This window comes from Delphinus delphis, chromosome 7 (assembly GCF_949987515.2).
Source record: "Delphinus delphis chromosome 7, mDelDel1.2, whole genome shotgun sequence".
NCBI lineage: Eukaryota > Metazoa > Chordata > Mammalia > Artiodactyla > Delphinidae > Delphinus > Delphinus delphis.
Genome location: NC_082689.1, coordinates 39,105,259 through 39,131,722, shown reverse-complemented (window position 1 = coordinate 39,131,722; position 26,464 = coordinate 39,105,259). Strand labels below are relative to the sequence as shown.

Sequence of the window (26,464 nt, the reverse complement as noted above, 5' to 3'; positions counted from 1 at the left end):
AAGGTCACTTACAAAATCATAAACAGTAACATTCTATTTAAAGATATTTATTCTGTAACTCCGCCGACTTGACTAATCATCTTTTATATACTAAAGATGTGCCATTTTCATCCTTCAGAGTATATTTCAACATTTACATTTTATGCCAGTAAATTTTTTTTTATTCTCATTGATTTTAAACACTTAGTCTTGTTTTAATATATAGTAAAGTTAATTCAGTTTTTCATTTGTGGTCATATCACCTTTACAATTACAAAGGATAGTTTTTGTCTATCCCTGGGAGAAAAGCTGTTCTCCATAGAAGATACATTGACTTTCTTTTTTTTAGTTGTTAAGAGAAACAATTTGGGGCACTTTTAAATGATACAAAAAAAACAAAGTAAAACTGAAGTGGTTACTTAATCATATAAGTTCTATTCTTCAAACTATTTAAGTGATGTATTCCTAAATGTTATTTTAGGGAAAATATATAGCAAGTGGATTTTCCCATATGTATTCTATATTTTAATCCATGTAATATATTCTGTGTTTGCATATTTTCTGCAACATTCCCACTGTGTTTTGGGGCATTCAGATTGCCTTCAAGCTTTCATGTCCCTAATACATCTAAAGCCTGTGCTTGGAGCTGTGGAGATAAAAGATCTGTATCAAGGTCTTTCACCAGAGCACTTATGTTTTAACCACATAGGCATCCATCTGTCAGTGTGTGTTTGCTGTCAGTGTGTGTTTGCCTACCTATCTATCCATCAATTTGTAAACATAACATGTTAGGGCTTAAATACATAAACAAAGATAGTATGATCAGCTGTATATATGCAGTACACAAATTATAAACATATATATGAGAAAATATAACCAGTGTATAAATATATCCACATACAGAGAAATGATTGCAAAAAATCAATATTCTTAGTGAAACCTGACTGCTTACTCAGCACGATGGGGTGGAAGTTCTTCTACCTTTCTGTCATCTTCCTTTTCTCTAGGATCTTTTAAAACAAAATCAACTAAAAGAAAATTGAAAAGTTCTGATCAACAACCTTATAGTAATTATAGTATTTCCCAAGCAACTGCAAAACTAATTCCTTTAAAATTGTTTACATTAAGTTTTTTTTAAAATAATGAGAGATTTGTGCATTTATAAACACAAGAAAATTTTAAAATTTTTATGAGAAAATCTATGATGTCTGTGTCTTTGAGAATATATATACCCTTTCTTAACAATGTTCCTGTTCTTTCATTCGAAAATCATTGCTCTTAATATTATTGATACATTTTCCTTTTTAGCTCTTCCACCAAAAGTGTTCTTATTGAATTGAAGGTCAACAATACAGAGTAGCAGTAGTTTCCCTTCACTGAGGAAAGATACATATTGCTTTGCTGTTCTCTTTTAAACTGCTTAAGAGCATAGAACTACCTTGTTATGAAATCAGTAAAGTGAGCTACTTCTGCCTCTGCAGTCTTTAATTCAGTTAATTCTAACTTTCTTGCTTTTCTTTGAAGATGCTCTTTCTAAAATGCAAATATGTTTTTATCCCTCTGCCTAAAATCCTTCAGTGACTCTCCTTTACCTTCAAATGCTTAAAAGAAAGCATGTAAGGCCCTTAGTATTCTACCCCCTTCCCAAAATGCACCCTCTTCTTTGGCCATCAGAGCCGCTTGCAAGGTCAGAAGAGCCTTTCGCTCTTGTCTGCCATCATTCCCACCATTTCCTAGGCCATCCGTGTTCCCTAGTCTGTATATGTTCATCCTTCACAACTCAGTTCAGGTGCCACAGAGTCCTTCCTAACAAGTCAGGCATGACCTCTTCTCCCTTAGACCATGTTCTCGATTTCTCTCCTCACTGTACTTGCTACTTTGCTTTATAATTTAGTGATTTGTCCATGGCCCTCATTACCCTATGAACTCTTTGGGGGCAAGGATATGGCTCTTTACATGATCAAAACACTCAATAGGAGTCTTCAATGCAGTGAATGCCCTCCTCCCTGAAGGGTCCCGCAACCATTTCAAAGCAGTATGATTTCTCCAACTTTGACATAGCATCAATTATACCAGGCTTACTATCACAACCAATCGAAGAACCTTTTTTTAAAGCACAGATTTGAAAGACTGCCTCCAGAGATTTTAATTCAGATGGGTCTGGAAATGAGTACTTTTTAAATGGCTCTGATAATGTCAGTCCTAGAGCCTATTGGTCTATACCATGAGTCAGCAAACTTTCACGCAAAGGGCCAGACTGCAAGTATTTTCAACTCTGTGAGCAACAAGGTCTCTATCACAACTACTCAACAATCTCTTATGGTGCAAAAGCAGCTATAGATAATATGCAAATGAATGTGTGTGTCTGTGTTTAATAAAACTTTATTCACAAAAATAGGCAGTGGGCCAGATTGGGCCTATGAGCTGTAGTTTGCCAACCTCTGGTCCATAGCAGTAGTTTTGTAATTAATCACACTCTAGTTTATGATATCAGTAATATTAATATTAATTAATTAACATTTTAAAATTTGTTTCAGTTATGTCCTTTGTTTAGGGGATATAGCCCTACAAATAGAAAGACGGTTTTTAAAAATTTTTGCTATATTTTATTAATGAAATTTGCCTGAGATTTTAAGCAATGTAACCACAATACAAGAAACAGCCTAATAAATATAATAAATAGTTTCAAAGATAGGTGTTAACTTTAAATTTTTTAAAATTTATCTTTAATAAGACGCATTCAAATTAGAAAGAGAAATATTGATTTACCTATGGATTTTTTTACACTAAGAAGATAATCTTCTCTCATTTCATCAGATAATGCAAGTATGCTGTTAGTGAGGACTTTCAGATGGTGGGGGACTAAATCCAATACATGCTCCAGCCAAGAATCTTCCATTGGGGCTACGTGGTCCGTATCAATTCCATGGTGGATATAATAGTAATATCTCTACAGAAAAGATAATGAGAAATGGAGATGGGTTTAATACTATAATAAAAGAAGTATTTATCAAAACTAAAACCACTGAGCAAAATTAAAGTTTTAGTAGAACAAAGTATTTACAAATCATAAAAAATTATTTTTTGCAATTCATTATTTGAGCTCTCCTAAATTAAAAAAAACTTAAAAAAAAAACTTATTTCATGAAAATTAAAACTCTTACCTTAATTCATAACTACACTCTAAAACTTGAAGTTACATTACTAAATATATGATGTACTAAACAGAACTCATATATGTGGAGGTAGAATTTAGTGTTCTATAAATGTGTGAAAATTTAGGATGTTCGTTTTTGTCCTGTGTTATTGATAATCAGAAGTAGATCTTAAAAGCTGTAAGTGAATCAGTATCCCTAGTCATTAATCTCAGAAATATTATCCAACAGGATTTACAAAATTTCTAATTGGCCTGTTAATATTTCATGCCATAATTTTACAGATGTTGTTAAATGTGTACACAAAAAATTCATTTTAAGACATGATAGTATTTCTCTAACAATGGACATTTAATGTCAATATATTTTCCCAAGTTTTTACATGTCACTTACCAGAAAAAAATTTAAACATCAAAAAATACTTTCAAATTAGCAATGTTAAAGTCTTTGATATTTGCTTTTAAAAAATTCTATATTTGAAATCGTTGAAGAATTACTTTTTTCTAAAGTAAGTTAATATGCTCTGTGACATGTACATTATGTAATTAAAATAATTTCTCATAGAATAAAGACATGTAAAAGCTATACATGACTGAGGCTAGCTTTAACATAGGGAGCAGGGAGACTTGAGATTCTCTGACTGTGGTCTTAGGAAACGAGGGGAAGAATAATTTCCTCCGTTAATCCAATAGAGCAATTTTATGGAACTTCATCTTTACTCCTACATCCATGTATTTGCACAGGAAGGAGCACAGAATAAACTCAAAGGCACAAGAGCACCTTCAAGTGCTTCCTTTACTTTCAATTATACTGACAAAAGAAATAGCTTGTTACCAAGATGTCTCTCTCTATTGCAGAAGTGGTTAGTTTTGGCAATGTGCTTTCATCCAGAGTAGCTGAGTCTAAGACAGCATCTTGTTGCCTAAGAAAATGATAAACACACTATTCAGATGTATATAAATGGCAGTTAGAACATAAATCAATAGATTTATCTGTCAGACTGTCTTTTATAAAATAAGAAAAAAAGGCATTGTGGAACATTTTTAAAATAGTAAACATATTTATTTGGTACCGTATTCCTCCCAGAATACCTTCTCTTTATTCAGAGAGAGAGTTTTATTGAAAGTGATTTGAAAGATCTAATTCAGAGGCCACATCCTTTTTGATAGGCTTTATTCATTCTTGCTCATTGCTCCAAAATCATCTCTCTTCTCTGAACTTTTATAGGAATGTTCTTGCATTATTCCTAAAACATGTATGGTTATTTATAAATATGACGTTTAGAAGAGCACTGATGGAAAAGACTCTAAATGTAGTTTTGCCAAAGACACAGATATATTCTTCAAGAGACCATTTCTCAGATATCTAGGAACACATATTAGAAGTTAGCAACAAGTGACACAGAAGCTCATATGCTCCTATGTTTTTATTATTGGCTAACTGTTCATATAATACTATAACGTTTCTAGGTATAATTCAATTCAAAACCTATATCAGATATGAGCTACATTTTGTAACTTCCTCTGGGGCTCCAATGTGTGAAAAGTTCACATCTTCAGGAAAATAAGTTGTTCTGTGATACCTTTAACCTCTCTATCATTGAATGTATCATGCTCCAGGTCCCAACTTCATCAGGATGGATACAGGTTAGTGATGCTGTGTAATAAAATACTTCTCCCCACTAACTGTCCAGTGAGTGGAGACTGTAGGTTTATTGAATATCTGTCTGAGATATCATACCAAAGTAGGTACCCAGAATGGATCTTCTGACTTAGTTTTTTGCAAATCTAGGAATCCACTATCTTGTGAACTTTAGACTTATTTTTTTCAACTAAATGGACCAGAGAAGAGAGGCAAGGCAATGTGTCAGGAATGTCTCAGGAATATCTCAGGAATGTCTCAGATCTTCAGGGTATTCTGTGGCTGGAAAGAGAAGGGTTATTTTAACTGCAAAAGTAATCATCTTGTTATTTTGGTGTTTGTATAGTAATAAGATACTAATGACAGTAACGTACTTCAGGAATCAGGACATCTGGGTTCAGATTCTGCCACAATAAAGTATATGACCTTAATAAATGGATTGTTGGTTTTTTTTGTTTTTTAATGGAAGAAATGCTTATCCTATCTACTTTGCTGAATCCTGACGCTCAAACTTCATCCTCTGTGTGAGTAATGTGGACCTAGAAGGATGCAGCAAGGTCAGGAGAGGTGAAGAGGGAGGAGGTTAGGGGCTACAGGAGAGGCTGTAGAAGTTCTTGCAGTCAGAATGAAGATCCTTTCAGCTCTAAAACTCTGTAATTTTATCGTTCTGTGGCCGCAGGCAAAGAACCTGCTGCTAGGAACAATAATAGAAGCTTTCTCTAATCCTCACACCTACTGTTACAGGAGACAATGACATAATTATCCCCACTGCACAGATGAAGAAACAATGTCAGAGAGATTAGATAACTTCCCCTTCATCACACTGTTAATTAAATACAAAACCAAGGATTTGCCCATCCATATGTGCTTCTAAACTGTCATGCTCTTTCCATCAAAGCAACATTCCATTCAGAAATAAATCAATCAATACTGGAGACACTGTACCTGTTAAAGAGAAAATATGATGTACTTTATTTCTCAAAACTGAAAGAACTATATTGATATTTTTTCTCTTTATCAATAGAGATTTTTCGTTCAAGATGGTGACATAAACATCCTTTTTTTCAAGTTTTCCTATGAAAATGGTAATAATTTGAATGCACGATTGTAAAGCAACTAGAGGGTCATCAGCTGAGTAGATACTTCAACAAATTTTTGGAACATGAAAAGAAGATAAAGAACAGATGAAACAACTGAGAACACCACAGACCGTAACTCATGCAGGAAGGAAACCAATCTGCCTAGGAGACCCCTAGAAAAGGCTCTCGTGTTGCAATCAACAGGTACCAAGGGAGGAAACGTATAGGAAGGCTGACAGCAAGGAAATTATCTGAGCAACTTTATGCCAGCAAATTAGACAACTCAGGGGACTTCCCTGGTGGTACAGTGGTTAAGAATCTACCTGCCAATGCAGGGAACACGGGTTAGAGTCCTGGTCCGGGAAGATCCCACATGCCGCAGAGCAACTAAGCCCGTGTGCCACAACTACTGAGCCTGCACTCCAGAGCCTGCAAGCCACAACTACTGAGCCCACGTGCTAAAACTACTGAAGCCTGCACACCTAAAGCCCATGCTCTGCAACAAGAGGAGCCACCGCAACAAAGAGTAGCCCCCACTTGCTGCAACTAGAGAAAGCCCGTGCACAGCAACGAAGACCCAACACAGCCATAAACAAACAAACAAACAAATAAATAATTTTTTAAAAAATTAGACAACTTAACTGAAAAGAACGTATTCCTAAAAGGTAAAGAAGTACCAAACATGCCTCAAGAAGAAATAAAAAATATGAAGAGATCTATATCAAGTAAACTAATTGAATTAGTAAGTAATAATCTTTCCACAAAGAAAAGTTCAGGTCCAGATGGCCTCACTAATAAATTCTATCAAACAAGTAAGGAAGAAACAACACCAATTCTACACAAATTCATTTGGAAAATAGAGGAGGTTGAAACACTTAACTCATTTTATGAGGCCAGTAGTACCCCGATACCAAAGCCAGACAAAGACATCACAAGGAAAGTACAGTCCCATATCATTCATTAATGTAGATTTGAAAATTTTAACAAATCCATTATGTATATTACATATACATAATGACTAAGTGAGGGGAATGCAAGGTTTAACATATGAAGATCATTTAATGTAACATGCCATATTTAAAAAGGACAAAAATTAAATGATCATCTCAATGGACATTGAAAAAGCATCTGACAGAAATCCAGCACCCACTCACGACGAAACCTCTCAACAAACTAGGAAAAGAAGGGAAATTCATTAATCTAATAAAGAGTATCTTAAAAACCTACAACTAACATCCTACATAAATATGAAAGACTGAACGCTTTCCCAATAAGACTGGGAATTTCACTATCACCAGTTCTATTCAACAACGTACTGGGGCTTCCCTGGTGGCGCAGTGGTTGAGAGTCCGCCCGCCGATGCAGAAGACCCACATGCCGTGGAGCGGCTGGGCCCGTGAGCCATGGCCGCTGAGCCTGCGCGTCCAAAGCCTGTGCTCCGCAACGGGAGAGGCCACAACAGTGAGAGGCATGTGTACCACAAAAAAAAAAAAAAAAAGTAAAAGAAAAACAATGTACTGAAGGACCCAACAAGTGTAAAATGGAAAGAGAGAGAAATGAAAAGCATCTAAATTGAAAATGAAGACATAAATCTATTATTTGCAGACAACATGACTGATATGTAGGAAATTCTAAGGAATCTTTTAAAAAGCTCCAGAACTAGTAAGCACATTTAGTAAGGTCTTATGATATAAAATTAACAAGCAAAAACTCAATAAATTTTTCTATATACGGAGAAAGAATAATCAGAAAATGAAATTACATAATTTCATTCACATCAAAAAGAAAAATACTCAAGAATAATATTTTTAAAGTCTAAGACTTGTACATTAAAAATACAAGACACTAATGAGAGCAATTAAAGAAAATCTAATTTCATGGAGAGAAATAACATGTTCATGGACTGGAAGGCTCAATATTATTGAAATGGCAATTCTCTCAAAATTGATTTATAGTTTCAATGCATTGTCTACTATATCTCAGTAAGCTTTTTCTTTCTTTTCTTTTTTTTTTGCAGAAACTGACAAGCTGATCCTAAAGTGTAGTATATGAAAATGCAAAAGACCTAGAATAGCCAAAACAATTTTGAAAAAGAAGAATAAATTTTGTGGAATTAAACTACCTGATTTCAAAACTTAATATAAAGCTACGTGACAAGTGGTGTAAATACAGACACACAGGTAAATGCAAGAGAAATAGAACCCTATATATGGTCAAATGATTTTGGACAAAGATGCCCAGGTAATTCAATGAAAATTGTCTTTTCACCAAATGCGGCTGAAACATTTGGATATCTATATGCAAAAAAATGAACCTTAACCCTTACCTCATAACACAGATACCTCATTGAAATAAAGCATGCACATAAATGTAAGAGCTAAAACTAAAACTAGAGCTAAGCTAAAACTTCTAAGAAAACATAAGAGAAAATATTTATGATCTTGTGATAGGAAAAGTTTCTTGGATATGACTCCAAAAGCATGAACAATAAAAGAAAAAAATTGATAAGTTGAGCTTCATCAAAATTTAAAACGTTTGCTTTTCAAAACATGCCAGGAAGGAAATGGAAAGATAAGCCACAGACTGGGAGAAAATACTTGCAGAAGATATATCTGATAAAGGACTTGCATACACACTATATAAAAAACTCTTACAAGGCAATAATAAGACAAACAACCCAATTTTTTAAAATGGGCAATAGGTTTAAGTTGACAGTTCCCCAAAGAAATTATGTGAATGCCAAACAACTACAAAAAAGATGTCCATCTTTTTTATTTTATTTTATTTATTTATATTTATTTATTTTTATTTTATTTTATTTTTATTTTATTTTATTTTTATTATTTTTATTAGTCATTAGAGACATACAACCTAAAGCCATGATAGGATACGACAACACATTTACTAGAATGGTTAGAATGACAAAACACAACAAAAGACAAAGTGTGGGCAAGAATGTAGAGAGACTAGAAACTTCTTTATACATTCCTGTGGGAATGTAAAACAGTATGATGATTTGGAAAACAGCTTAGGAATGTCTTAAAAATTTAAACATACACCGACTACACTACCCAGAATTTCTATAAATAGGTATCCACGCAGCAGAAGTGAAAACAGATGTCCACAAAAAGACCAGCATGCAAAGCTCATAGCAGCATCGTTCATAATAGCCCCAAATAAGAAACAGTAAACAAGATGGATTTCAAAAACATACATAATGTATGATTCCATTTATGTGAAATTGTAGAAAAGATAAAGCTATAGAAACAGAAAGCAGATCGATGATTGCCTGGGGCAACCAGTGGTAGAAAGGATTAACTGAGATGGGCAAAAGGGAACTTGTAGATGACAGAAGTATTCTAAAACTGGATTTTGGTGAAGGTTGCGCAACTACAGAAATTTACTAAAATTCATTCAATTGTACATTTTTAACATGGATGAATGTAATGGTATGTAAATTATATTTCGCTAAATCTGTTTTTTACAGACTATATAGAAGGCTTTGAAAAGACAAACTGACAGTACAAACAGATTGCAAACAAAGAAGTAACAAATAAAGCAACAAAGGCTTCTCATCAACAATAATATATGCCATCATGTGGCTACAGATAATACTGTATCGTGTAATTGACATTTGCTAAGAGAGGAGAACTTAAGGGTTCTCACACACACACAAAAAGGTAAATATGTCAGGTGATGGATGTGTTAACTTGATTGCTGGAAATCCTTTCACAATGTGTAAGTATATTAAAATCACCACATTGTACACTTTAAATATATTCTATTTTTATTTGGGGAAAATTGTTAATATTTTTCAATGTTTTCCATATTTGTAGGGAAAAATTACTATTATCCTTTAACTCTGTAGTGAGCTTAGTCATTAATTCAAGAGTAAGGGCAAAATAGTAGCGACCTTTACAAAAAATAAAAGTGTCGAGTTTACTCTCCACAGATCCTCATTGAAGGAACTACTAAGGGAAGGACTTCAGCAAAAAAAAAAAAAAATGAACCCGCAAGTGAGGAGTGGAATGCAAAGGCAACTTTCTAAGAAATTAGAAAACATGTTAGTAAATCTAAGTAAGTAGGAGCTTTAGAAAAAGAGTATGGGGAGTTTAAGGACTTGGTAAAACTAAAATATTATAGAAATATTGGTAGAAATAAACAATCACATGAAAAATGCAAAGGAAAGTTCAGAGCTAAGTTAAAGCACTCGAAGGTCCTTTCATATTATTCAGAGGGAAGATGGATCAAATGAATTTTAAACTTTTAAAAATATAAGTTATTATATGTGGCTTTAAATGCTAGGGTAACCACTAAAAGAATAAAAATATATTTGATAGCTTTTAAGCCAATAGGAATAAAGGGACAGAAATTTCAATTCAATAGAATAAAAAAGATTAAATAAGCAAAGGCAACATACAGTAAATAGAAAATACAAAATAAGAAATATGTAATACCAATAACTACAAATGGGATTAAACATGCTACTAAAGTCCAGAAACTCAAAGATTGAATTTTAATAAGACCATCCATATAGTGTTTGTTAAAGGTATAACTAAAAATGACAATGATTAAAAAGAGACTTCTGTTTCTTATAACACAGCAGCAAAGATAATCTGAAAAACCTCCCAGTACCATTCTATAAATACTGGATAATATGCCACAAAGCTCCTTTGAATGCATAGCTGAGCTCACAAGAAAAAAAGGAAATACTCAGGAGGGAAAAGATGGAATGACAAGGCAGAGTAACAGCCAACCCCCGAGGCTACGGCTGCCCTTGGGGGGCGGAGCCTTGGACTTTAATGCCCATGGGGGTCAGGAGATGATTCTGTAGGCTGGAGTTAAATGGAGAATTCAAACCCAGACCTCTGTATGAAGCTGAAACCCAAGACGGGCTCTATCCTCAACCAGAGGAGGACCAAAAATGACAGGTACAGGAAAGTTGTGTGAAGAAGATCATTTGTCTTGGCCAGGACATTGGGAGGAGAAAAAATTGCTTCTATGAGTTTGTAACCAGAGGCCTACCCACCCACGGCTTAGAGTGTTGATTTTACTCCAAGTTCGTGTGTTCTGAGAGGGCTTAATTGAAGAAAGTGATGTAAGTGGGTCAAGCTGGTAATGTCTAGTGGTGCCTGGCAAAAGCAAACTCCAAACCACTCTCGCAGAGGCACACGCCCACGATCTAACTGCACAGGAGCCCACATATCTGCCATCCCTTTGTCAGCACACAGTGACCACTGCCCTCCCCTCAAGATGCCTATCCAGCCAGTAAGGTGTCACATGGGGACAGTAAAATGGAGCTCTGTGGGTGAGTGACTTACTGTAATGTGTCACTAAATTCTGTTCACCAATGGCAGTGTGTGTGCGTTGAGAGTCATGATGAAAGAAAGGGGCTACTGAACAACTAGCGTCAAGCTGTGAAAAAACAGGCAAAGAGGAACTGGTGACTTGCATCTGCATTGCCCTCCGTAAACAGATCTGTACTTCAGACTGGGCAAGCCCTGTCCTGATCACACTGCTGATCATTTCAGCCCAGTTCCTTCCTTTTATACACAAGGAGACCCACAGTGCCAGGGAAGTCACCACATCACCTGAACAGACAAGATGGGGAAAAAAATAACTGCTCCAAATCTTCTACCAGGCAGCATGCCTACAACCAGAATTCCCAGACATTCAGCTCTCTCAACCAACACCAAGTATTAATATTGACACCTGATGGAAGAAATGTTCATATATTGAGGTACGGGGAAGTCTTTCTGGCTTATACATGATTTGGCTTGAACTTCATGCTAACTCAAACAGCCTGTCTTATGGCCCGTCAGACATGCCTTGTACATCTGTTTTAACCATTAAAGAAAAGATTGCATTTAAAAATCTAAATGGAGTGACTGCTTCAGGCATTTAAAATGGAGCCAGGTGGCCATTGTGGATGTGGTTTCAGACATGTTCCTGCATCACTGAGAACTTAAATTTTCTGAACTGTTATCAAATTCAAGGATACCACCAGCCATGCTCAAAACAGTATCTGCTGGCAGCTGCCAGCTACAACCCCTTGTAACTATGCAACCATTTTGGACCCCAACCAATCCTTACTTAACAAGCATCCTTCCTTCTTGCCAGATCCAATTATAATTCTTGATAAACAACTCATGAAACTAACTGTAACCTTGTAGTTTTTGTCTTTATAAGCCTTCCCCCATTTTGTAGTCTGGAGGAACACAAGTCAAGGGCTTATTGAACCTGTATCTCCTAGATTACAGTCCTCAGTTTGGCTTGAATAAAACTCTCTCCTATCCCTAGTATAGATTTTTTTTATTGATCATTTTCATCAACATACCTTTTCAGCTGATGATATTTAAAAGTGAGACACCTTTAGAGTTAAGCTCAGTCTTTCGTCATTTATACCCTGACCTCATTCCAACAAGGTTTTCAGGCATCCTTAGAGAGGCACAGAATTCTTATAATTTTAGATTAAAAACTTCCCAGGGGCTCTAACGAGGATAACACTGGTTAGCTTATAGAACTTACATAATGACATTAACAAGAGTGCTTCTAAAGTTTTCTCGTTCTTTATGTGGAGATTTGCTCTTTGATTTGGAAGTAGATGGTCCAGCATGACTATCATCAATCTGGTCGAGTAACCCGCCCTTTTTTCCAAAGTGTTCCATGTATTCAGCTTGAATTTTTTTAAAAAAAAGGCATAAATTAGTCATCTAAAAAGTAAGCTAAAATATTTAAGTGGTTAGAATAAAATGCTGAAGCATGTTTTAAGAAAAAAACTACATTCTTTAAGTTCTTAAGTAACCACATTTTCTTTCACTACGAGGAAGTTTAACTCTCATTTTATGTCATCATGAGAAAACTTTATTTCAAGAATATTCATTAATTTATTTTATATTTTGATTAATGTTAATAAACTCAGATTTTCAATTATATTTGCATAGAACCTTCTTAAAATGAAGATTAAAATTATTATAAAAACAGAATATAAAACTATTTCAGAAAATTTAAAGAACCATGATGAAAAAAATGTTAATATTCAATACAATCAATCTGATAAGTCAAAAATATTAATATAAATAATTTAGAAGTAATGTTTACAACTTACTAAAATCCCCCTTAGAAAAACCTTTAGTCTTTGATACAGAGGCAAATTCTGAATACAATAAATCAAAGTTTTATTATAAACAGCCCAATTCCTAAAATATCAGCTTTTATAGCATTTACAACAGCCTGAAATAACTAAGAACCGGATTCAATTATTTTCTTAGGGAACACACTTGGGATAAATTTTTCTACTTTACATAAATATTTCAGTTTACGATTTCATTGCTCTAATTAACTAAATATTGTGTGATTTTTTTCTCTAGAAAATGTCCTTCAAGTCTAAGATAGAATATTAGAGTTCTTACCATACGATTGTTGATTTTTAACACTAAACTGCTCTGGAATACCTTCATCCCGCTTTACACTCAGGTGGAATGATGGAGCCGCCTGCTGCCACTGGGGCTTTGAACTCACCTGAAATATGAAATTTAGATAGCATTAACAAAACAAGGTCAGGGGACAAAAAAAACTTTTTTCATGAAATGCGTAAGAATGTATAAACACAGACGTTTTCTCAAACAAATTAGGACATCTGTAAAGAAGGCACAAATACCCAATAGCAAATGTCACTAAAGTCTGTGAATGGCACGGTGTGGGACATCTGGGACATATCACCAAAGGCTCTGCTGCTGGTTTGACGTGGACACCTGTTACCTAACTGAGGTGTTCATTCCACAGAGTTTACTCACCCACAGACATTGGCAAGTGATTTTTTAAGCCTTCCATCTTAATTAGAGCCACACCGTGCTGGACTCCAATGCTAATGAGTTCCTCTACATTCCAACTCCAAAGGATCTTCCTGTTCTCATGGCTTCAGCAGCTCTAGATTACCCTGGCAACTCACAAATTCATTCCATCGTTTAAGGCAGGGGTTATAAATTCTTATATCTACACAGTTCTGGCAGGTATCATGAAAGAGGGAGGAAAGGTAGTGATGATAGCTAATTGGCACTCAGCTTCAGTGCTGGGAAATGTTAGGGGGTGGTGGGGACTGTGGCCAACAGGAGAAAACCTACGTCTCCTAAAACGGCAACAACTAATTAGCTCGAGCCAGTTACTGCGATAACAGAACACAGACCCACTGTTGCTAGAACCTATGGCTCTTCAAGAAACCCAGATGGGTGGTTTTTAAAGTAGAATGTACATATTTTAAAACAATGACAATTGAATCTGTGTCTTCCTCTCACATTCAGGCCAACTTGACAGCCCATGCTTGTACTGGCTTTTATTGAATAGTTTTACTCTTCCCAGCCCTTTACTCCTACTTTCAAATAAACTACCTGCACAGAAGCCCTTTTTACAGGCTCTTCTTTCACAGGAAAACAAGCTGAGACAATTAATAAGTCAATGCTTTTCCATCCTTCCCTGCCTGCCTTTCCATTCTTCCGCTCTCATCTTGCTCCATAAAGGATTTCAGATTCATGGGTGGGCTATGAGTAAGGTGTTCACAAAGGGTGGGAATCAGGTCACCAGCTCAGAGGGGTTGGGAGCCACCAGCACTGGGTCATCTTCACCCTTGATTTCAACAAGGATCACCACCAGAAGCATAAATGTCTGTAATGAAAATCACTCTAGGGCTTAACTACTGCCGGAAGATTTTATCCAAGTACAAACCTTAATATTCAAATGAAAATTGTTTGTTTGCTTTGGTCAATGGATTTTTTTAAATCTCTTAAAAATATCATCTCCCTTAACACACATGAAACTGAGAAAATGAATGCTGAGAACATGTAAGATATGGCCAAATATGAACATAAAACCAAGTTTAAATCAGCCAATAAAAGCATTTTAGACTATTATATGCCAATGACAGGAAAGGATTATTATTCAACTCAGCCACTGAATATTGAATCAGGAATTTTAATTGAGTTTACATCTCTAAACCTATATACTAATAAGACACAACAAACTAAGGGTAATTTTTATTTTTCTCTTTTAAAATTTGTGAAATTTTTAAACAGAAAATGCCTATCCCATTTCACATCTTGTCTTTTAAGCTAGAAAATTTAAGATAGATTTTGCAGAAGCACAGAAAAGGTGCTATGGCTCAATTCTATAGAATCTGGTATCATTAAAAAAAAATTTCAATTAAAATGTATATTTTGAAATGTTCATTTACTTTATCTAAGAATATTAACTCAAGTTTTCTAAGTGAAAAATGTCCTCCACTTTAAATTATCAGGAATCTTTCTCTACAAAGCAACACAAATTCAATTTTATAGTTTGTTCTCAGCTTTTAAAATATCTTTCAAAAAATAATGCTTTGGATGAAACTTGAGAACATTATGCTAAGTGAAATAAGCCAGACAGAAAAAGACAAATACTGTATGATTCCACTTTTGAGGTACTTAGAGTAGCCAAATACATAGAGACAGAAAGTAGAATGCTTGTTGCCATGGACTGACAAGAGGCGGAAACAGGGAATTAGTGTCTAATGGGTACAGTGTTTCCGTTTGGAAAGATGAAGAGTTCTGAAGATGGATGGTGGTGATGGCTGTACAACAATATGGATGTACTTAATGTCTATGAACTATAGATTTTAAATGGTTAAAATGATCAATTGTATGTTATGTATATTTTATCACAATTTAAAAAAAAACCAAACAGTGTTTGCACTGAACCTCCACTTAAGCTCAGCTTCCAGCAGTTACAAGAGCAAAACTCAACGGCATTAAGTTCAATATAACTACTAAATGGTAAAATTTATCACAGTCAAGTACATCTTACCCAGCACTTGTCAACTGAAAATGTCTATTAACTGCCTCCTCCACAGGACAATGACAATTTTTAGTCATAATAATAATAATAAAAAGGATGGCAAGATCTGAAGAATCTTCTTTGGAATAGCATTTCAGTGCCAGAAGATGCATCTCAAAGGTCATCAACGTCTCTTACTTTCAAACTCAGAAACTGAGGCTCGGAGAGGTAGGTGACTCCCTCAGACGGCAGGGCCATTAGTGACGAGGATGTAACCCAAAGCTTCATCTCCTAATTCCAACACTGATATATTTTCTGCTAGACAATCTTGGAAATACTTTTATCCAGAATATTCAAACATACTGTACACACTATTAGGAAATTACAGCTTACACTTACTTTATTAAGATAGTTATTTTTCCTTTCATGTGCACCTCAGAATTTCTCAATCAGAAAATAGTCAAATTGAGCACAAAATTCAAAATCATAAATTCAGTTACTTATTTACAAGTTTGAAACTAGTAAACATTTTTAAAAGGGCAAAAATCCAATGAGAGTCTATAGGTAAATTACCGTAGGCAATTGTGGTAACATTCTTACTGGTGTCTTGGATTTTTCTTTGCTGGATGATTTATCCTGCATTTAAAGAAAAAAAAAGTTTACTCTGTTAATGATAAAACTGATTCATTCAACCAAATTTTACAGAGGATCTAAAGTAAAGCACTTAGTATTCAAAATATTTAAAGACATACCCTACTACTTTAAAACAAATTTATTTAATTTATTTATTTTTGGCTGCATTGGGTCTTCGCTGCTGTGCACGGGCTTTCTCTAGTTGCGGTGAGTGGGGGCTACTCTTCTTTGTGGTGCGCAGGCTTCTCACTGTGGTGTCTTCTCTTGTTGCGAAGCACGGGCTCTAGGAGCGTGGACTTCAGTAGTTGTGGCATGTGGGCTCAGTAGTTGTGGCTCATGGGCTTAGTTGCTCCACGGCATGTGGGATCTTCCCAGACCATGGCTTGAACCCGTGTCCCCTGAATTGGCAGATGGATTCTTAACCACTGCGCCACCAGGGAAGCCCCTCTACTACTTTTTAAATTCTCAATGTTTGTCTTAGAATTGCTTTTTCATAGCAAGGAAAGAAAGGAAAGTGGTATCCAACAATACCCATCGGAAAGGTTTAAAAATGTGCAAAGGCTTTTATCCATTACATCATCCCCTAGGAATTTAATCTGAACCTAGTTAGTGTCCAGGGCTTACTGTACTCCACCTCCCTTCTCTATCACTAAAATACCATTTCTGTTCTATTGACAACCAGAATGCTCCACTTCCTAAGCTGACAATGTATTCAGGTTAATGCATCGTCAGGTTACTGTAAGTAACATATACTTTTTAGCAGCAACTTTCAGGGAAAAGGGCTGATATCTTCCTTTGAGTAGAGGAGGATTCCATGGTAGGAATTCCACCTAGGTAAGAGGAAGCACTGTTGAGAAAAATACTTCGATCTATAAAGCAGATTATAAGTCGTGCTTTTTGCCAATTGTCAATTTATTGCCTCTCAGCTCCAAACCTACCCTTTTTGCCCCCCTTTGTGATTGGGCAGGACTCTGTAACATTTCTCCTTTGCCAACCAGCGTTAATATTACAAATGGTGTCAAAACAACACTGTGAGAGGAAAGGACTCTCTTCCTGGTTCCAGGGCTTTCTGTCGCTGCTTCCATGGTGTGGCTGCCAGCAGTCAGCATCCTTGCCTGTGGGCACCTTCCCAGCCTGTGGTGTGTGGCTGACCCAGTGAAAGACACCCTCCAGCAGGGTTGCAGGTTTCACGGGCATCCCGAAGGGCAGCTTCCCAGAAAGTTTCCCTTACATCATACAGGGAGACTTTCAAACTCTTCAGCATGCAAGCAAGGTGGTTTTCTCACCTACCAGCCTAAGCCTGCAACCCCTCAGCAAACATCTTTGCTATCCAGGTGGGCCACAGCCATTCCCTCTCCAAGGGGTCTTAATCCACGCTTTGGAGAAGTAATGGATCTTCCAAGTTTCTTCCTCGAGCACTCTCCCTTACTCCTAAAGGGAATGGCTACTTCTTATGTCTGCTAACCCTGTATTTTTTTTAAGCTACATTGTCCAAAACAGCATCCATTAGCCACCTGTAGCTACTGACCACTATGAAGTGAGATGTGTTTCAGTGTAAAATATGTACTAGATTTTGAAGACTTAGTATAAAATACAAAAAATTTAAATTATCTTGCCAATCTTTATATTGATTAGAATATATATTGATTACATTGTGTGTGTATTGTTTTAAGAAATTTACATGAATTATCTCATTCAGTTCTCTTTACAACTCTGTGAGGTGAGCAGTACACCACTTTTGTTCCTACTGTATACATGATGACTTTTTATATGAGGTACTCTCTACCCACACAAAGCATACATTCCAGTCAATATTTTTGTTAACATCTTTATTGAGGTATAATTGTTTTACATTGTTGTGTTAGTTGCTGCTGTATAACAAAGTGAATCAGCTATACATACACATATATCCCCATATGCCCTCCCTCTTGCGTCGCCCTCCCACCCTCCCTATCCCACCCCTCTAGGTGGTCAGAAAGCACCGAGCTGATCTCCCTGTGCTATGCGGCTGCTTCCCACTAGCTAGCTATTTTACATTTGGTACTGTATATATATGTCCATGCCACTCTCTCACTTCGGCTCAGTTTACCCTTCTTCCTCCCCATGTCCTCAAGTCCATTTGCTATGTCTGCATCTTTATTCCTTTCCTGCCCCTAGGTTCTTCAGAACCCTTTTTTTTTTTTTGAGATTCCATATATATGTGTTAGCATATGGTACTTGTTTTTCTCTTTCTGACGTACTTCACTCTGCAGGACAGACTCTAGGTCCATCCACCTCACTACAAATAACTCAGTTTCATTACTTTATATGGCTGAGTAATATTCAGTAGTATACATGTGCCATGTCTTCTTTATCCATTCATCTGTCGATGGACACTTAGGTTGCTTCCATGTCTTGGCTATTGTAAATAGTGCTGCAGTGAACATTGTGGTACATGACTCTTTTTGAATTACGGTTTTCTCAGGGTATATGCCCAGTAGTGGGATTGCTGTGTCGTATGGTAGTTTTATTTTTAGTTTTTTAAGGAACCTCCATACCATTCTCCATAGTGGCTGTGTCAATTTACACTCCCTTCAACAGTGCCACAGGGTTCCCTTTTCTCCACACCCTCTCCAGCATTGATTTTTTGTAGATTTTTTTGATGATGATCGTTCTGACTGGTGTGAGGTGATACCTTATTGTAGTTTTGTTTGTATTTCCCTAATGATTAGTGATGTTGTACATCCTTTTGTGTGTTTGTTGGCACTCTGTATATCTTCTTGGGAGAAATGTCTATTTAGGTCTTCTGCCCATTTTTGGATGGGGTTGTTTGTATTTTTGACATTGAGCTACATGAGCTGCTTGTATATTTTGGAGATTAATCCTTTGTCAGTTGCTTCGGTTGCAAATATTTTCTACCATTCTGAGGGTTGTCTTTTTGTCTTGTTTGTGGTTTCCTTTGCTGTGCAAAAGCTTTTAGGCTCCATTAGGTCCCATGTGTTTATTTTTGCTTTTATTTCCATTTCTCTAGGAGGTGGGTCAAAAAGGAGGTGGATCTTGCTGTGATTTATGTCATGGAGTGTTCTATGTTTTCCTCTAAGAGTTTGATAGTGTCTGGCCTTACCTTTAGGTCTTTAATCCATTTTGAGTTTATTGTTGTGTATGGTGTTAGGGAGTGTTCTAATTTCATTCTTTTACATGTAGCTGTCCAGTTTTCCCAGAAGCACTTACTGAAGAGGCTGTCTTTTCTCCATTGTATATTCTTGCCTCCACTGTCAAAGATAAGGTGACCATATGTGCGTGGGTTTATCTCTGGACTTTCTATCCTGTTCCATTGATCTATATTTCTGTTTTTGTGCCAGTACCATACTGTCTTGATTACTGTAGCTTTGTAGTATAGTCTGAAGTGAGGGAGCCTGATTCCTCCAGCTCCGTTTTTCTTTCTCAAGATTGCTTTGGCAATTCGGGGTCTTTTGTGTTTCCATACAAATTGTGAAATTTTTTGTTCTACTTCTGTGAAAAATGCCATTGGTAGTTTGATAGGGATTGCATTGAAACTGTAGATTTCTTTGGGTGGTGTAGTCATTTTCACAATGTTGATTCTTCCAATCCAAGAACATGGTATATCTCTCTCCATCAATTTGTATCATCTTTAATTTCTGCATCAGTGTCTTATAGTTTTCTGCATTGTCTCCTTAGGTAGGTTTATTCCTAGGTATTTTATTCTTTTTGTTGCAGTAGTAAATGGGAGTGTTTCCTTAATTTCTCTTTCATATTTTTTGTCATTAGTGTATAGGAATTCAAGAGATTTCTGTGCATTAATTTTGTATCCTGCTACTCTACCAAATTCATTGATTAGCTCCAGTAGTTTTCTGGTAGCATCTTTAGGATTATCTGTGTATGGTATCATGTCATCTGCAAACAGTGACAGTTTTACTTCTTCTTTTCCTATTTGGATTCCTTTTATTTCTTTTTCGTCTCTGACTGCTGTGGCTAAAACTTCCAAAACTATGTTGAATAAAAGTGGTGAGAGTGGACAACATTGTCTTGTTCCTGGTCTTAGAGGAAATGGTTTCAGTCTTTCACCATTGAGAATGATGTTGGCTGTGGGTTTGTCATATATGGCCTTTATTACGTTGAGGTAAGTTCCCTCTATGCCTACTTTCTGGAGAGTTTTTATCATAAATTGGTGTTGAATTTTGTCAAAAGCTTTTTCTGCATCTATTGAGATGATCATATGGTTTTTATCCTTCAGTTTGTTAACATGGTGTATCACATTGACTGATTTGTGTATATTGAAGAATCCTTGCATTCCTGGGATAAATCCCACTTGATCATGGTGTATGATCCTTTTAATGTGTGGCTGGATTCTGTTTGTTAGTATTCTGTTGAGGATTTTTGCATCTATGTTCATCAGTGATACTGGCCTGTAGTTTTCTTTTCTTGTAACACCTTTGTCTGGTTTTGGTATCACGGTGATAGTGCCCTCGTAGAATGAGTTTGGGAGCGTTCCTCCCTCTGCTATATTTTGGAAGAGTTTGAGAGGATAGCTGTTAGCTCTTCTCTAAATGTTTGATAGAATTCGCCTGTGAAGCCATCTGGTCCTGGGCTTTTGTTTGTTGGAAGATTTTTAATCACAGTTTCAATTTCAGTGCTTGTGATTGGTCTGTTTATATTTTCTATTTCTTCCTGGTTCAGTCTCAGAGGTTGTGCTTTTCTAAGAATTTGTCCGTTTCTTCCAGGTTGTCCATTTTATTGGCATAGAGTTGCTTGTAAGTAATCTCTCATGATCCTTTGTATTTCTGCAGTGTCAGTTGTTACTTCTTTTTCATTTCTATTTCTGTTGATTTGAGTCTTCTCCCTTTTTTTCTTGATGACTCTGGCTAATGGTTTATCAATTTTGTTTATCTTCTCAAAGAACCAGCTTTTAGTTTTATTGATCTTTGCTGTCATTTTCTTCATTTCTTTTTCATTTATTTCTGCTCTGATCTTTATGATTTCTTTCCTTCTGCTAACTTTGGGGTTTTTTTGTTCTTCTTTCTCTAATTGCTTTAGGTGTAAGGTTAGGTTGTTTATCTGAGATGTTTTTTGAGGTAGGATTGTATTGCTATAAACTTCCCTTTATAACTGCTTTTGCTGCATCCCACAGGTTTTGGGTTGTCATGTTTTCATTGTCATTTGTTTCTAGGTATTTTTTGACTTCCTCTTTCATTTCTTCAGTGATCTCTTGGTTATTTAGTAGTGTATTATTTAGCCTCATGTGTTTGTATTTTTACAGTTCTTTTCCTATAAAAACAAGTTACAACTTACACCGCAGAACTACAAAGGATCATAAGAGATTACTATGAACAGCTGTATGCCAATAAAATGGACAATCTAGAGGAAATGGAGAAATTCCTAGAAAGTACAGTCTCCCAAGACTGAATCAGGAAGAAATAGAAGATAGAAACAGACCAATTACCAGAATTGAAACTGAATCAGTAATAAAACAAACTTACTCTCAAACAAAAGTCCTGGACCAGACTGCTTCACAGGTCAATTCTACCAAACATTTAAAGAAGAGTTAGCACCTACCCTTCTCAAACTATTCCAAAAAAATGCAGAGGAAGGAACATTCCCAAACTCATTCTATGAGGCCACCTACACCCGGATACCAAAACCAGACAAAGATACCACAAAAAGAAAAAAATACAGGCCTATATCATTGATGAACATAGATGTAAAAATCCTCATCAAAATATTAACAAACCAAATTCAACAATACACTAAAAGGATCACACACCATGATCAAGTGGGATTTATCCCAGGGATGCAAGGATGGTTGAATATTTGCAAAAATCAACCTACATGATATACCACATTAACAAATTGAAGAATAAAAACCATATGATCATCTCAATAGATGCAGAAAGTCTTGGACAAAACTCAACATCCATTTATGACAAAAACTCTCAACAAAGTGGGTGTAGAGGGAATATATCTCAACATAATAAAGGCCACGTATGATAAGCCCACAGCTAACAACATACTCAACAGTGAAAAGCTGAAAGCACTTCCTCTAAGATTAAGAAAAAGACAAGGTTGTCCAGCCTCTCCACTTTTATTCCACATAGTATTTGAAGTCCTAGCCACAACAACCAGACAAGAAATAAAAGAAATCCAAATTGGAAAGGAAGAAGTGAAACTGCCCTGTTTGCAGGTGAGATGATACTATATATACAAAATCCTAAAGATGCTACCAACAAATTACTAAAACTCATCAATGAATTTGGTAAAGTTGCAGCATAAAAAATTGATGTACAAGAATCTGCTGTGTTTCTATACACTGAAAACAAACTATCAGGGCTTCCCTGGTGGCGCAGTGGTTGAGAGTCCGCCTGCCGATGCAGGGGACACTGGTTCGTGCCCTGGTCCGGGAAGATCCCACATGCCATGGCGCGGCTAGGCCTATGAGCCATGGCCGCTGAGCCTGCGCATCCGGAGCCTGTGCTCCACAACGGGAGAGGCCACAACAGTGAGACACCCGCGTACCTCAAAAACAAACAAACAAACAAACAAAAACTATCAGAAAGAGAAATTAAGGAAACAATCCCTTTACAATGCAACAAAAAATAAAATATACAAGAATAAATATAAGGTAAAAGACTTGTACTTGGAAAACTATAAGACACTGATGAGAGAAACTGAAGACAATACAAAGAAATGGAAAGATATACCATGCTCACATGTGTAGCTGAACCAAACTGACTCCATTCTGTCAGCTCTATCTTAGGCCCACTGTCCTATCCCCTCCTCCTTATGCATGACTGAGCCTTAGCCTAACACACAAGGAATGTGCCCAAGCCAGATGAATTCCCATTCAACTTTCACCCTTGCCTTCATCTGATACCTAAAAACCAGAAGTGTGCCTTTTGCTGATGCAGATGGTTAATGGTCATGAGACCATTAATCCAGGGGAAGGAAAAAAAAACCCTGTTCCCATCCGTGTGGACATGCTTCTCCCTAGTAGTCAGATTCTATTTTTAGCTTTGACCCCTTTAAATTTCCCTGCACCCCTTTCAGCGGTGCTAAGTGCAGCTGTGAATGCGGATCATGTGTCCACCCAATCCTTCCCGCCTAAGTTACCCACAATACATTTCCTAATTGTTCTTTATGAAGTTGATCACCTCATTTTTCAGTCTCAACGTTCCTTCTCAGTTTGGAAGACATTATTCAATATCTCTGACTACCAACATCATGGATTAGAAGACTCACTCCTGTTAAAATGGCCATATGACCCAAGGCAATCTACAGATTCAGCGCAATCCCTATTAAAATACCAATGGCATTTTGCACAGAACTAGAACAGAGCTAAAATTTGTATGGAAACACAGAAGACCCTGAAGAGCCTTTTTATCTTGTTATCTCAAGATAACAATCTAGAGAAAGAGAACAAAGCTAGACGTATCACACTCCTTTATTTCAAACTGTACTATAAAGCCACAGTAATCAAAAACAGACACACAGATCAATGGCACAGAATAGAGCACCCAGAAATGAAACCACACTCATATGGTCAATTAATCTATGACAAAGGAGGCAAAAATATACAATAGGGAAAGACAGGCTCTTCAATAAATGGTATTGGGAAACTGGAGAGCTACGTGCAAAAGAATCAAACAGGACCACTTTCTCACACCATATTAAAAAAATAAACTCAAAATGGATTTAGGACGTCAATGTAAGATCTGAAACCATAAAACTTCCAGAAGAAAACACAGGCACTATGCCCTTTGACATCAGTCTTAGCGATTTTTTTTTTTTTTTTTTGCGGTACGCGGGCCTCTCACTGTTGTGGCCTCTCCCGTTGCGGAGCACAGGCTCCGGACACGCAGACTCAGCGGCATGTGGGATCTTCCCAGACCAGGGCACGAACCCACGTCCGCTGCATCGGCAGGCGGACTCTCAACCACTGCACTACCAGGGAAGCCCGTGATATTTTTTTTGCTATATCTCCTCAGGCAAGGGAAACAAAAACAAAAACAAATAAATGGGGCTACATCAAACTAAGAAGCTTTTGCAAGGCAAAGGAAACTATCAGCAAATGAAAAACCGCCTACTGAATGGGAGAAGATGTTTTCAAATGACATATCCAATAAGAGGTTAATACTCAAAATACACAAGGAACTCACAAAACTCAATGTTAAGAAAACAAATAACCCAACTTTTAAAATGGGCAGAGGACCTGAATAAACATTTTTCCAAAGAAGACATACAGATGGCCAACAGGCACATGAAAAGATGAACATCACTAATCATTAGAGAAATGCACATCAAAACCACAATGAGATCACCTCACACCTGTCAGAATGGCCACTGTCAAAAAGGACAAAATTCACAAAGAAAAAAATTTTCTCCTGTTTCTTTAATGTATCTATATGAGATGATGAATATTCACTAAACCTATTGTGGTAATCATTTCATGATGTATGTATGTCAAATCATTATGCTGTACATCTTAAACTTATACAGTACTGCATGTCAATTATATCTCATTAAAACTGGGGTGGGGGAATAGCAAGTGTTGGTGAGGGTGTGGAGAAAAGGGAGCCCTTGTGCAATGCTGGTGGGAATGTAAATTGGTACAGCCACTATGGAGAACAGTATGGCGATTCCTCAAAAAATTAAAAATAGAACTATCATACAATTTAACAATTCCACTCCTGGGTATTTAGCCAAAGAAAATGAAAACACTAATTTGAAAATATATGCACCCCTATGTTCACTGCAGCATTATTTACAATAGCCAAGATATGGAAGCAATCCATGTGCCCATCAATAGATACATGGATAAAGAAAATGTGGTATATATAAATACAATGGAATATTACTCAGCTGTAAAAAGCATGAACTCTTGCCATTTGTGACAACATAAATGGACCTACAGGGCATTAAGCTAAGTGAAATAAGTCAGACAGGAAAAGACAAATACCATATGATTTCACTTATTTGTGGAGTCTAAAAAATAAATGAACAAACATGACAAAACAGAAACAGAGTCATGGTACACAAACAGGTGGTTGCCAGAGGGGAGGTGGGGTGCAAGGATGAGAGAAATAGGTGAGGCAGATTAAGAGGTACAAACTTCCAGGTGCAAAATACATGAGTCACAGATATAAAATGTACAGTGAGGGGAATATAGTCAATAATTATGTAACATCTTTATATTGTGACAGACGGTAACTAGACTTGTGATCAGTGTGAAATGTATAGAAATATCCAATCACCGTATTATGCACCAGGAACTAACAGTGCTGTATTAAATAGGTCAATTGCACTTTACAATAGGAAAAGAGATCAGATTTGAGCTTATCAGAATCTGGGGGTAGGTAGTCTAAAGGTACAAACTTCCAGTTATAAGGTAAATAAGTACTAGGGATGTAATGTACAACATAATAAATATAATTCACACTGCTGTATGTTTATTATAGGAAAGCTGTGGAGTTCTCAGCCCAAAGAAAAAAGATTTTTTCTATTTCTTTAATGTTGTATCTATATGAGACAATAATGTTCACAAACCAACTGTAGTAATCATGATGTGTGTTAAGTCAAATCATTATGTTGGACACTTTAGATTTACAGGGTTGTATGTCAATTATATCTCAATAAAATGGGAAGGGAAGAAGAGTGAAGGGAAAGAAAATTGCAATGAACTTCAGACAATACTTCCCAAAGTACAAACACCAAATTAGGTAACTGTTTCATACATATACAGTGCTGTACCACAAACGGCTCTGTTTTCTTTAATCCCCAATGGACCACAGGGTACAAAGGGGGACATGAGCACAACGTTTTCAAGCTAAAAGTGCAGTAGGTGTTCTCAGAGTGGAAGGCTTCCCTTTAGGGAGAATAAGGATGTGGCAAAGGCCTAATAAGAATGCAGCTGTAGGGCTTCCCTGGTGGCACAGTGCTTGAGAGTCCGCCTGCCGATGCAGGGGACACAGGTTCGTGCCCCGGTCCGGGAGGATCCCACATGCCGCAGAGCGGCTGGGCCCGTGAGCCATGGCCACTGAGTCTGAGCGTCCGGAGCCTGTGCTCCGCAACGGGAGAGGCCACAACAGTGAGAGGCCCACGTACCGCAAAAAAAAAAAAAACAAAAAAAAAAACCGAATGCAGCTGTAGATGATAGAAGGAAAGGGACATATGGTCCAAGTG

The 26,464-nt window shown here is 36.6% G+C and overlaps 1 protein-coding gene across 1 annotated transcript in view; it reads right to left on the bottom strand.

Moving 5' to 3' along the window:
- The window catches only part of DNAH7 (dynein axonemal heavy chain 7), a 246,619-nt gene that overhangs the window by 210,582 nt on the left and 9,573 nt on the right, over positions 1-26,464 (bottom strand). Inside the window, exons 2-7 of the mRNA XM_060016382.1 lie at positions 16,232-16,294; positions 13,267-13,375; positions 12,383-12,530; positions 3,969-4,056; positions 2,749-2,929; positions 932-1,007 (exon numbers count right to left, since the gene is read on the bottom strand). Of these exons, the coding sequence (XP_059872365.1) occupies positions 932-1,007; positions 2,749-2,929; positions 3,969-4,056; positions 12,383-12,530; positions 13,267-13,375; positions 16,232-16,294 (665 nt within the window). The remainder of the gene's footprint in view (positions 1-931; positions 1,008-2,748; positions 2,930-3,968; positions 4,057-12,382; positions 12,531-13,266; positions 13,376-16,231; positions 16,295-26,464) is intronic.